We start from the raw sequence: 11,443 nt of genomic DNA, 5'->3' as shown, positions 1-11,443 counted from the left end.
TGGCTGGGGAATGATTTGGCAACAAAATTTTCGTACGAAAAGAGATAGTACTTGAGGCAGGTGATTGGGCCGGCTATTGGAAAGTCCCTGTGCTGATACGACGCTGGTTGTGGATTGAGAGTAGTATCATTGAATCAAGATAATTTCTATTCAATTCGGTCCCATTCAAGCTTCCATGACGTGCGAATAGTGAAACGAAAAAAGTGGTCCGCCGTAACAAACAATTCTTATCAAATCGGTATGGCTATTGCTTTGTCAGTAGTCCCCAAATCAGCAGGTATATCGAACATAACAAAAACTCGTTAGTAAACATAACTGAAAGTCATTATCAGCGTCCATGACATAATGAATGCAAATCGGTCACCGTGATAAGATAAAGCAGTTACAAAACTTAGATAATGTGGTAAACTTTTCAATTTATTGTTTCCTAAGCGAACAGGACCTCGGTCACTGTATCAATATTGCACATCCATTTCACATGTAGCCCAGAATCTTCGCCTCATCGATCATGCTGGCAATGCCTTCGAGCAGCTCCTCAGCGTTCGGCACGATTTGATCTGCAGGCAGAATGAAGCCAAACTCTACCTGATCGCGCAGCTCGTACGTGTAGCTCAGCGGGATACCAGCGATGGCAAACGCCCAATCCACGGAAATACCCGATGCAACATCTGTGAAATTGGATTTTGTTTTTCAAAAAGACATATAAGTGATTTCATGTCAGTTGGAGTTGGAATGCGTCAACCTACACAGCACATCGGCGGTCGTTCCGACGCGGTAGGGTTTGTTGTACAGCTTGTACATATCAACCGAGGCACGCTGTCCGATCTGCATCAGATCTTGATAGTTGTAGGCGCGTGGTGCATTGTTGTACCCGAAAGGAAGTAGTATATACTGACCGCGCGAGTGAATTGACAGCGCAAGTTTCACGTTTGCGGCAATCGATCGTACGAAAGTGGTGAGATTGCTCACTTCAACTTCTGACTCCGGCGCCGGGCCGGAGTAAGTGTCGGAGCAGGGCGTCGTAGAAGTTCCGCCATCTGTAAGGTGGAGAGTGTCGAAAGGTCAGAGGTTATCTAGTATTTTCGTTTTTCATATATAGCACATACTGTTCCATTGGAAGTTGAAGTTGCGATTAGGATCAGTTCCGTAGCACAGCAGATTGTGTTGGGTTCGGGTTTTGCGCCACAGGCGTTCCTGGAAATGATCTTCATATAGCACGTGTAAGCCTCATTTTCCTACAACCTCTCTTACCGTGGTATGCGTGTACACAAACCCATCCGGATTCGCCACAGGCACAATGAACCAGTCATAATTTTCCGCAATATAACGCACACGAGCATCCTCGGACGTGAGCAGCTCGTTCAGTAGCCACGTAACGGTAGCCGAAGTGATCCATTCGCGGGCGTGAATGTTCGCATCGATAAAGATGCCCTGATTGCCCGCCTTGTACGACAGCTTGATCACCTTCATGTCACGCTTCTCGTACGTTTGCCCAATGGTTTCCACCGACAGGACGGTACTGTACTGTGCCACCATCTCGTCCAGCCAGGCGTAGATCTCTTCGAGGGTGTGATAGTCGGTCCAGCCGAAACCTTCCGCCTTTCTGCGAGCGGGACGCTCCTGATCAAGGATTCTAAAGAGAAAGAGAGTATTTTGAAGATGCAGAATTCCATTTGCAAAGTAAATTGACATCGACATTACTGTTTCAGGTTGCCAGTGATGAGGCTATTCGTGATGCCATGCTGTCGGAAGAGTCTTTGCGCATTCACTACCTCACTGGGTGGAATGACAACTTCAACACTCTTGTTCACACTCGATGGAAAGTCCAGAAAGGTGTACTGAAATCGCAACGGAAAGAAATGTGCCCATTTTACTTCTTGTATACAAAACGAACTCTGAATAGTACACACCCCATTGGGAAGGGACTCCAGGTGTTGCAGCACCGCCAGCTGTTTCTCCGAAGCAATGTCAACCCTATACACTGCATAGTTTTCGTAGCTAAGCTTGCCGTGAGCGCAAGCTACCAACGTCACTGCGCAAACTAGCGCTAGACCCACGAACCGTTCCGTTACCATCGTTACCTGTTGCGGCAATAAATGAACACTACCGTACGTACCGTTCAAGCAATCGGCAAGAAGCTTTGCATTTTTATTGCATCTTATCAAAAATAGGGGGAGGGCACTGACAATTGCAAATAAAACCTCTTAGCCCTGTTTATCTATGCTGACAGGCAGTCAGAAGTCATAAAAACGCAAACCCACTCATGTGTTTGATTGATGGAGCAGTCATTTGTCTAGTGTGCACTTCAGGATCGCTGGAAGTAGCCCATTGTTTTGGCTTTGGCCAGCATCGCTATCAGAGCATCGAGCGTTTCCTCGGCGTTCGGAATTATCTGGTCCGCGGGCAGCACAAACCCGTACGCACCATTATCGCGGAACTCGAAGCACATCGACAGCGGGGTTTTGTGATAACCGTGCGCCCAATCGGTGGTCGATCCGGAGTCGACATCTGAAATGAAGCGGTCGGATGGAGCTGTGAAAGGTCCTGCAAGCTAAAGCTGTTGTTAATAAAACTTACACAGCACATCCGCAATGGTACCGTAGGTGTACGGTGTGTTGTAACGCTTGGAAAATCCGATCGCAGCCGCTTCCGCTATTTCAAGCTGATCGGAATAGTTGTCCGGATAGTCGGCATCTTGGTAACCGTAAGGCAGCAGGATGTACTGCCCGTACGAGTGGAACTGCAGATGCAGCTCAATCCGATCGACGATCGTTTCGTAGTACTCCATCATGTTACGTGTTTCCACTTCCGAGGCGGGAGACGGTCCCGCGTAGATATCATTGCACGCTACCTGCGAGGCACCACCTTCCATCCAGTGGTACGGGAAGTTACGATTCAGATCAACCCCCGGGCAGAGGATGTTGTGGGGGTAGCGATTCTTGCGCCACAATCGATTCGTCGTCTTGGTGTAGTGGAATCCGTCCGGATTGGCGACGGGCAGAATGTACCAATCGTAGGACGTGAGGAGCTCCTGTACTGCCGGGTCGGAGGACGTGAGCAGCTCATTCAACAGCCACGTGGTCGTAGCGGAGGTGATCCACTCACGAGCGTGAATGTTCGACTCGATAAAGATGCCAGGATTTCCGGCCTGATGGGACAGCTTCACCACCTTCATCTCACGACCTTCGTACGATTGCCCAATGCTCTGGACGGTAAGAATGGAAGAGTACTTAACTGCCAATTCATCGATCCAGTTGTAAATGGCATCGAGCGTTTGATACTCTTCCCAACCGAACTCATCGCTGCGTTTGTTCTTTGCGGGAGGGTTTTCCGCATCCAGAATCGCTTGGAAGTTGGTTGTGGCCAAGTGTGAGGAAAGGTGCGCATTCTTCGCAAGTTGAAGGTAGTCCAGCAGCTTTCGTGGAGAAACGAGCACACTCACATTCATACCCACTTGTGTGGGAGAGTCTAGAAATATGAGCTGTATAGAGTTTAACATTAAATATGCGATCGTTTCCTTTTATGATCGCACCCTTACCTGATCATTCTGAAGCTCCACATTCTGCAGAACCTTCAACTGCTCTTGATCTGTGATCGCAACCCGAAACAGGTGGAAGTTGTCGTACCGTACTAGCTCACCGGATGCAACACCCAGCACGAGCAGCACGAGAAAACTGCTACACTGTGATCGCATACTGGAACGAATTGTTTGAAAATCATCCCACCCAACTGCTTCTTATATACATATCCACACACCTGCCCAATTATCTGACAGCGAAAGCGTTTCCCCGAGTTAACAAAGTCTTCCCACGCCTTCGTTATCATCTTTCCATTATTCAACAAGATACTGTTTATATACTTAGACGACAATTTACGACCCTGCTGACGATGCGTAAAGTCGTTTATGTTGAGTCTGGTGGCAGAAATCACGCCCCGACACATGTTCAGAGCGATCGTAACCTTCTCCTACCTTCCCTGATTATCAGTGACAAGAAATCGCCTACTGAACGCCGCTTATCAATAGTGCATTATTGACATACATTGAATAAAACATTGCGTACGGCTCCTGAAAGCGGAAAGAGTGATTCAGTGAGCCCGAAACATTGTGTAATCAATGAGCAAACGTGAGTATGTGTTTTTTATTGTTATTATTATATATCACGCTAATCTAATCTGTTACTATAGATCGTTCACAATGTACCGCAAATCACCGATTACACCGTTAAGTGTCCGAGCTCCTTTCCCTTGCGGCAGAAGGCTACCAGCCCGTCCAGCACCTCCATCGCGTTCGGGATGATCTGGTCCGGGGGCAGGATGAATCCGTGGTAGCCATTATCGCGGAACTCGAAAGTGGCAGCGACCGGCGTGCCGTGCGTACCGTGCGCCCAGTCCGGCGAAGAGCCCGATGCAATATCTGTGAAGGAAGAAGGATGGGGTGAGCTTAGGGCTTAAGACTTTGAACAGGATCTCCCCGAGATATGCTATCACACTTACACAACACATCAGCCGTAGTGCCGAACTCGTACGGCGTGCCGTAACGATTGTAAATAGCAACAGCGGCCGCCTCACCCATCTCCATCATGTCGTAGTAGTTTTCGGAGTACTCCGCATTCTGATGACCGTACGGGAACAGGATGTACTGACCGTACGAATGGAACGACAGGTAAGCCTTCACCTTATCCTTCACGCTCACGAAGTAGTTCATGATGTGTTGCGTTTCGATTTCCGAACCAGCTTCCGGTCCAGCGTACGTGTCCGTGCAAGGGACGGCCGAGGCACCACCCTCTGTGGAGAAGGAAAACAATCCACCGTTAAGTATTCACTCTTCTTTTCACCAGCTTCACCCATCACTTACCCATCCAATGTCCGGGGAAGTTACGGTTCATGTCTACACCGTAGCACAGCACATTGTGCGGGTAACGGTTCTTGCGCCACAGCCGGTTGGTGGTCTTGGTGTAGTTGAAACCATCCGGATTAACCACCGGCAGTATGTACCAGTCATAGTTCTCTGCCAACTCACGCACCTCCGGTGCAGTGGACGTAAGGAACTCATTGATCAACCACGTCACAGTGGCAGATGTGATCCACTCACGGGCATGAATGTTTGACTCAATAAAGATACCTGGATTACCTTCCTTGTACGAAATCTTTACCGCCTTAATATCACGATCCTCGTACGACTTGCCGACCGTTTGCACCGACACGATCGCAGGGAACTCGGCCACCTTCTCATCGAGCCAGCTGTAGATTTCGTCCAGCGTTTGATACTCCTTCCAATCGAAAGCACGTCGCGATCGTTTCGGGCTTTCTTGATCGATGACCCTAATGAAGGTGTATTTCAAAATAAGGATACCACGTAAGAGAATATCACCAAAAATGAACGTTCGAAACATACTCTTGGAGATTCGATATACGCAAACGGTTCTTGAGCGCAAGCTGGTTGCTCATCTCTTCAAACTCGGCGTACTTGTGCGGTGGCACCACAATGTTCAACTTCATGTTCGTCTGCACAGGGGACTCCCAAAAGAGGTACTGAAAAATAACAGGAAATGCAACCCGAAATGTAACTACACAGACCTCTCTTTGTAACTCTGCTTTAGACACTCACTCCATCGGGATAGCGTTCCAGATACTGGAGCGCTTCGAGCTGCGTTCGATCAGCGATCGACACTTCGTACACGCGGTAGTTATCGTACCGGACTTGCTCCCCCTGAAGCAATCCGGTAGCACAGCAAAGCAGCAGCAAAACGGTTTTAACGATCATTTCGAAAGAAACGCACGACAGAATAGAAACCGATTGGAAGGCGTGAAACCTTCCTTTTATAGGTGAAACGGAATGGAGCCACCGTAAGTGTTTTACGGCTGAGGGAAGCGATAACGCGTGGTTATCGTAAGAAGCTGCCTACGCAGTGGGGGGTCTTATCGGAGGTGATAGAGTGATCAGCATGATTGGGGGATTTAGCAATAGAATACGACTGTCAATCAACGGCGAGCTGGGTGTATAGATGTGTCGAAAGGTTGTATTCTACAAGGTTTGAACACCGAAGGCAATTACATTGAAAAGTTCATTTATTTCGAGACACTTGAAATTGAATTACAATGGCAGTTTACATTATTTTCCCTACTGCAGCTTACACGTAGCACTGGCCATAGAAGGCAACGTTTTCCGTTTTGGGGGTTTCGATCTTCACCTGGTATCCGTCGTACGTCACGTAGAGGGACACGTTCGGTACGGCAAAGACGATCGTATCGTAAACGTAGTAGTACTTGAACGGATACACATCCGTGCTGCCGTGCTCGAGGGCGTACATCAGCTCGCTGTCGACGGTGAAGGTGTACTTCTTGGTACCTTCTTCGTACTGCTTGCCGAACAGGGGCTGAACCACAACGCTGTGACCGTTTAGGACGAGTTTGAAGGCCTTCGAGAAGGAGAAGAATTTCATGATCGCTGAAGCTCAATTTCATGCATCTTTCATCAGGTTTGCTGTACTTACAACATGCTTCTTCTCCATTTTCTGCACATAAACGGCCCAGGTGTAGGTCGTGGGATGATCGGAAGCGTACAGAACCCACTCGTTGTACACCGGTTCCTTGGCGGCGGTGTAGTGATAGGGAGCATACTCGTACACCGGGTTAACGACGCAGCTGTCCACGTATCCGAACGACTTCATCACTTCGAAGTACCTTCAGCAAACACATAAAAAACGTAAGAACAAAAGCTGTTTCAATCAAACCACTCCATACTTACTTGGTGAACACGGTGCTGTCGGGCTGGAACACCCAAACCCAATCGTAGTACGGTACATGCTCGAATGCGACCGTTTCGTAAGCCGACTTTACCACAACATCCACGATCGGATACGTATAGTACATTGGGTACTCAACCTCCACCACGAATCGGTTCTCCGGCACAAAGTGGAACTGCTCCACCTCGGGGTAGTACGACGGCACGACATGCTTCACCCAGAACCAGAACGGCTTAACAAACTCTACGTACGCCGGGTACACGTGCTTGTAGTCGACGGTGTACAGATACTTGCGGACGGTGTTGTACAGCTCGGCACACTCGTACGTAACCGGTGCGGAGTAGTCCTCGAACATGGGCAGCACGCGCGGCACACACTGTTGGTAGTAGTAGGTCGGCACGGTATGGTACGATGGCAGAATGTACGAGGTGAAGTTCTTCTGCACCTCCGACGGCACACCGGTCCATTCGATCGACACCACCATATCGTCCTTCACGCACTTGTGATCGTACGAGTAGCCGTGGAAGTACGACAGCTTACCAGTGACCGACTCCGGCACGACATCCTTCACCCAGTCGAGGCAGATGTTCATGTTCTTCTCGCCCGGCGTTTGGCGCGTTACCTGCATGTTGATCGTCTTGAAGTACGTACCATGCTCGTGCGTGTAGTACACGTTCACGTCCCAGTGGTTCACGACCACATCGGTCTTCTTGAACACGGCCGTGAACTTGACGTACTGGCGGTAGTCCGGGGTGGTCCACAGCTTGTGCGGCAGTACCTCACTGTCAACCTTGAACGTGAACTCGACCTTATCGAACGCGTACACCTTGCACGGGTTAACGTACCCAACGACACCGTGGCTGATCGGGGTCGGTGGCAGCACGGTCGTGTAGAACCAGGTGAGATACTTCGTCACAAAGTCAAACACGGTAACGTGCTCCAGGTCGTGGAACAGCTCCGAGGTGAAGACGTCGGTAAGCGATTTGTAGTACTTGACGGTCGGTGGCACCTCCACGTCAAAGACGGACAGGTAGAAGTGGAGACCGGTGTACTTGGAGTGTGCCTCGTACAGGACGACATCCTTCTTCTTGGGTGCCGGGACGGCCGTCACCGTTTCGTAGTGGAAGCAGGTGGGGCAGGTCGACTTCAGGTAGTCCACCTCCGTGTCGGGGCGGGCGTACACTTGCGTCTTGACGTGCGACTTGAAGCCGACCACGTTGAACGCTTCGTTGGCGTGCTTGCTCCACACGAGCTTGAACGAGTTCTGCTGGAAGTTGAAGATGACATCGAACACAAGCGGAACGTTGAAATCAAACGCCTGAACACGGCGCGCTCCCTGCCAGGTAAGGGCGAATGGATTGTACACCGACACACCGTAGTAACCGTGAGCCCACATGCGGAAGAAGCTGCTCACGGTAAGCGTCACCTCGTTAGCGTTGGTCGTCGAGGGCACCACCACGTTGTACTTGAACTGCGAGACGACTGGCAGCTTCAGGTTAATCTTCGCCGGCACACCATCGTACGTGGGCGTGTACAGCTCAACCTCGGCCACATTCAGCACCGTCGTGAACTGGTACTGCAGCGTCTTCAGGATAGTCAGATAGGTGTACGTGTAGAACTGCTTGATCGTTTCCTCGTTGAAGTACTTCGTGTACACCACCTTGCCGTTCGCCATGAACGTAAACTCCACATGCACCGGGACGTTTTCGTGGTTCTTCGTGATCGGTTCGTTGATCGTTTTCGGATCGACGTTGAACAGCTTGGGCCACACCAGCGACAGCGGATTGTGCACACCCTCGAACTTGACGTACACCGAGTACAGATCGTACACGCGATCCATCACGTACGGGGCGAAGCTAACGTAGAACTGGTTCACCTTGTTGTACTTCACATCCGCGATCATGTTACCGCGAATGATGCTGCCAACCTTCTGCTCCGGATCGACGTAGTCGTAGAAGAACGACTTCGTCTCGACGGCCGCATCGTAGTGCACAAACTCCGTGACAACGTGCTGCAGGTAGTGGTAGAAGTCCGTACCGAAGTAAACGTCCGAGTTGACCAAGCTACGCACGGTCGTGACAAAGTACGAGTACAGATGCACATTCTTTTCCATCTTCATGAACGCAACCAGCTTCGTAAAGTAGTGCACATCCTCCATGGAAACAATCACCTTGACGGCGGCCACACGCAGCTCCACCGGCAGCGTATCATCAACGACGATCGGGAACACAACCTCAAACAGTGCGTCATGCTCGTGTTCCATGATTTCCATCAGCGCGTAGATCACGTGCACCTGCAGGTGGCGATCGTATGCCAGCTCCAGCACCTGTTCGCCCTTGACCAGCGGCACCAGCAGCTCACCGACCGTACCGAGCTGAATGTTCTTCAAACCGTGCAGCCACACCAGCTGCTCCTCGAACGTTTTCGCTTCCTTCAGATGTTTGTAGTACACCTTGATGTACTTCTCGATCTCCGTTGAGTAGTGATCGTGCTGGAACGTTTTGTACACCATCGTACCGAACGAAAGGATGGCAGCGTGCGCAACATCGGGCTTGACGTAGTTCGGGAAGTTCATGAACTCCTCGACACTGTGCAGCAACTCGACGGAGGGAGCGCGCACATTGACACCGAGCGAGAACAGCATGCCGGAAGCGACCGAATCCTTCACCTTGTGGTTCTTCACCATATCCATCACGAACTGGACGGCGTACTTGGTGCCAACGGACGGCAACACCTTGTAGAAGATGTCGACGGCCATCAGATCCTTCGGGGTGGTTGATTTCGTGAGCACCGTCCAGAACTGAGCGTAGTTTTCGACGGTGAACGGTTTCAGCGACTCGATGATGCGCGTGATCACGATGCCGTGCTTCGTGTCCGTTTGCTGGTGCGTGATCGGGGTTTCCTGTTGGTGATGAGATGGTGTTTTTGGAGGTGTTGTGGAACATATTCAGCCTCAAAAGGTAACTGAAACTCTTACCTGCAGATACTGGACAGCTTCGTACAGCATGGCCTGGACCTTGGGACCAACGGTGGAGATGTCAACCACGGGCGTGAAGGTGGCGAGCGTAGGATAAGTCTCCTCAAACACAGACTCCGACGTCTCGTAGTGGACATAGTGGTACATCTGAGAAGAAGCAGACAATGTTCTTAATACTGGACACTTCACGATCACTTTCTGTATAGTTTGCTACATACAGGGAAGCTCGAGAACTCGTACTGCTTGGTCGGGGCAACCGCCTGCACGTACTTCACCTTCTGCTCCGTCTTGACGTACTGCTTCTGTCCCTCAACGGTGAACGGTTGCACATACTTGATGCTTTCGGAGTGTGCCTTCAGCACGTACACGCCGTGCTTGCCGTACTGCACCTCGTACTCCACCACCGGCAGTACCGAGTTCCAGGTGGTCCAGTTGTGGAACGCTTGGTGCGATTCCACGTTCGAGTACATGACGTGCGGCAGATGGGTGAACGTTTCATAGTCTGGAGTCTTAACAATCTTGACCGTCTCGTAGTGCAGCGGGTTCACTGCGTACGTTACATTCACCTTACCATAGACCGATTCCTCCGTCTCGGTAAAGACGAACGGTTTGGCGAGCGTTTTCGCTGGGATCTTGTTCACCGGCAGCTGCAGCATACCGGCTACACCCTTCTTGAGGTTAACGCTCCACAGCACGTCCGTCTTGGTGGTGAACACTTCCTGCACCATGCCGAACTTGTCGTACGTCACGTAGAACGGCTGCACAAAGGGTTCAGCCTGCTTGGCGTACTGGGTGTAGTTAGCGTCCGTTGGCTCAACCGGCAGCGGAAGGTGACCGGTGTACAGGAACACCTTCGGTTGGTCAAAGTACACGAACGTACCATTGCCGGAGGGATCTGTGAAGTTTTAGAGCGTCAGCCTGTGTCAGTCTTTTCTAGGGAATTAAAATGGTGAAAGGACAGCTAAGCTCAACTAACCTGGGCGGACATGCATGAAAGCCTTAACACGGTACATGGAACCGTACTCCGGCTCAACCACACCGGTCGTCACATCCAGCTCATACTCGTACACGTACTCCTGTGCGTCGGTACCGACGAAGACACTTTTCACGGTACTTCCCTGTGCCCAGCTGGTAGCCGCCACAAGGGCAAAGGCTGCAAACAAACGATACCAATATTAACATCAAGAACACACCCATTTCTTGTTCACCTCAAAACTCACCTAACACTAACCACTTCATCACACACTGTTTCTCACACACTGCTCGCTTGAGTTTGCGGGTCGGTTCGGGTTTCCTTACGAACGTCCACCAAAGGACGCTAGCCAGCCAACTGCTACCGGGAACGGTGCGAAGTGCGTCTTTTAAGGCGTTCGCTTATCACGGATTCCACTGTTTACCTTACCGGAGTCGCTCGCTCGATGCTTAATATGCACCGGGTCATCTCGGGGTGCAGGATGCATTCGATTGTTGAAACATAACACCAACAAAACGCCCTCCAGATAATAAGTCGGGCAAGGGAAGTGCATCCATCGCGCTAGCCAGTACCAGGTAATGATAACTTTGGATGCAAACAGTGCTCCGATTGTGCGTTGTTATGCGGAATCGGGGAAGTAAAATGATCTAGAAACATTAAAACGAATCTGGTTGAATGACCTCGCGTAACATTGTTGCTAGATTCGTTTTAAGGGCAATCTTATTACTGGATTCTGTATTTTTTTTG

The 11,443-nt window shown here is 50.4% G+C and overlaps 4 protein-coding genes across 4 annotated transcripts; all 4 read right to left on the bottom strand.

Annotated features, from left to right (window-relative positions):
• Positions 1-396: 396 nt before the first annotated feature.
• Positions 397-2,099, bottom strand: LOC4577986 (zinc carboxypeptidase). Its single transcript, XM_001237881.3, has 6 exons — positions 1,911-2,099; positions 1,702-1,838; positions 1,252-1,633; positions 1,107-1,194; positions 747-1,037; positions 397-668 (listed from the first exon to the last, which is right to left on the bottom strand). Exons 1-6 carry the CDS (start codon positions 2,073-2,075, stop codon positions 475-477), a joined length of 1,257 nt encoding a protein of 418 aa, XP_001237882.2. The 5' UTR covers positions 2,076-2,099; the 3' UTR covers positions 397-474.
• Positions 2,100-2,113: 14 nt separating this feature from the next.
• Positions 2,114-3,930, bottom strand: LOC1277611 (zinc carboxypeptidase). Its single transcript, XM_317082.5, has 3 exons — positions 3,539-3,930; positions 2,578-3,481; positions 2,114-2,508 (listed from the first exon to the last, which is right to left on the bottom strand). The coding sequence occupies exons 1-3, from the start codon at positions 3,692-3,694 to the stop codon at positions 2,306-2,308; spliced, it is 1,263 nt and encodes a 420-aa protein (XP_317082.5). The 5' UTR covers positions 3,695-3,930; the 3' UTR covers positions 2,114-2,305.
• Positions 3,931-4,103: 173 nt separating this feature from the next.
• LOC5668252 (zinc carboxypeptidase) lies at positions 4,104-6,031 on the bottom strand. The gene is made up of 5 exons (XM_001688949.2): positions 5,609-6,031; positions 5,396-5,532; positions 4,856-5,322; positions 4,495-4,785; positions 4,104-4,414 (listed from the first exon to the last, which is right to left on the bottom strand). Exons 1-5 carry the CDS (start codon positions 5,762-5,764, stop codon positions 4,215-4,217), a joined length of 1,251 nt encoding a protein of 416 aa, XP_001689001.1. The 5' UTR covers positions 5,765-6,031; the 3' UTR covers positions 4,104-4,214.
• A 20-nt stretch (positions 6,032-6,051) lies between these two features.
• On the bottom strand, positions 6,052-11,118 carry LOC1277612 (uncharacterized). Its single transcript, XM_317084.5, has 7 exons — positions 10,944-11,118; positions 10,700-10,876; positions 9,942-10,618; positions 9,724-9,870; positions 6,749-9,648; positions 6,495-6,684; positions 6,052-6,419 (listed from the first exon to the last, which is right to left on the bottom strand). Exons 1-7 carry the CDS (start codon positions 10,960-10,962, stop codon positions 6,132-6,134), a joined length of 4,398 nt encoding a protein of 1,465 aa, XP_317084.5. The 5' UTR covers positions 10,963-11,118; the 3' UTR covers positions 6,052-6,131.
• Positions 11,119-11,443: the final 325 nt, after the last annotated feature.

The sequence above is a fragment of the Anopheles gambiae genome, chromosome 3 (assembly GCF_943734735.2).
Source record: "Anopheles gambiae chromosome 3, idAnoGambNW_F1_1, whole genome shotgun sequence".
Taxonomy (NCBI): domain Eukaryota; kingdom Metazoa; phylum Arthropoda; class Insecta; order Diptera; family Culicidae; genus Anopheles; species Anopheles gambiae.
The sequence above is the reverse complement of the archived record's forward strand: the minus strand, read 5'-3'. Positions and strand labels throughout refer to the sequence as shown.

Bases quoted from the DNA above. Each gene is read 5' to 3' on its own strand.
- LOC1277612 (XM_317084.5), bottom strand. The intron at 10,619-10,699 runs GTTAGTTGAGCT...AAAACTTCACAG, and splicing joins TTTCATGCATGTCCGCCCAG to ATCCCTCCGGCAATGGTACG. The intron at 9,649-9,723 runs GTAAGAGTTTCA...CATCACCAACAG, and splicing joins AAGCTGTCCAGTATCTGCAG to GAAACCCCGATCACGCACCA.
- LOC4577986 (XM_001237881.3), bottom strand. From the start codon at position 2,075: ATGGTAACGGAACGGTTCGTGGGTCTAGCGCTAGTTTGCGCAGTGACG. The intron at 1,839-1,910 runs GTGTGTACTATT...TTGCGATTTCAG, and splicing joins TGGAGTCCCTTCCCAATGGG to TACACCTTTCTGGACTTTCC. The intron at 1,195-1,251 runs GTAAGAGAGGTT...GATCATTTCCAG, and splicing joins TTGTGTACACGCATACCACG to GAACGCCTGTGGCGCAAAAC.
- LOC1277611 (XM_317082.5), bottom strand. From the start codon at position 3,694: ATGCGATCACAGTGTAGCAGTTTTCTCGTGCTGCTCGTGCTGGGTGTT. The intron at 3,482-3,538 runs GTAAGGGTGCGA...AACTCTATACAG, and splicing joins TGGAGCTTCAGAATGATCAG to CTCATATTTCTAGACTCTCC. The intron at 2,509-2,577 runs GTAAGTTTTATT...GCTTCATTTCAG, and splicing joins TACCATTGCGGATGTGCTGT to ATGTCGACTCCGGATCGACC.
- LOC5668252 (XM_001688949.2), bottom strand. From the start codon at position 5,764: ATGATCGTTAAAACCGTTTTGCTGCTGCTTTGCTGTGCTACCGGATTG. The intron at 5,533-5,608 runs GTGAGTGTCTAA...GTTATTTTTCAG, and splicing joins TGGAACGCTATCCCGATGGA to TACCTCTTTTGGGAGTCCCC. The intron at 5,323-5,395 runs GTATGTTTCGAA...CACCTTCATTAG, and splicing joins CGTATATCGAATCTCCAAGA to GGTCATCGATCAAGAAAGCC.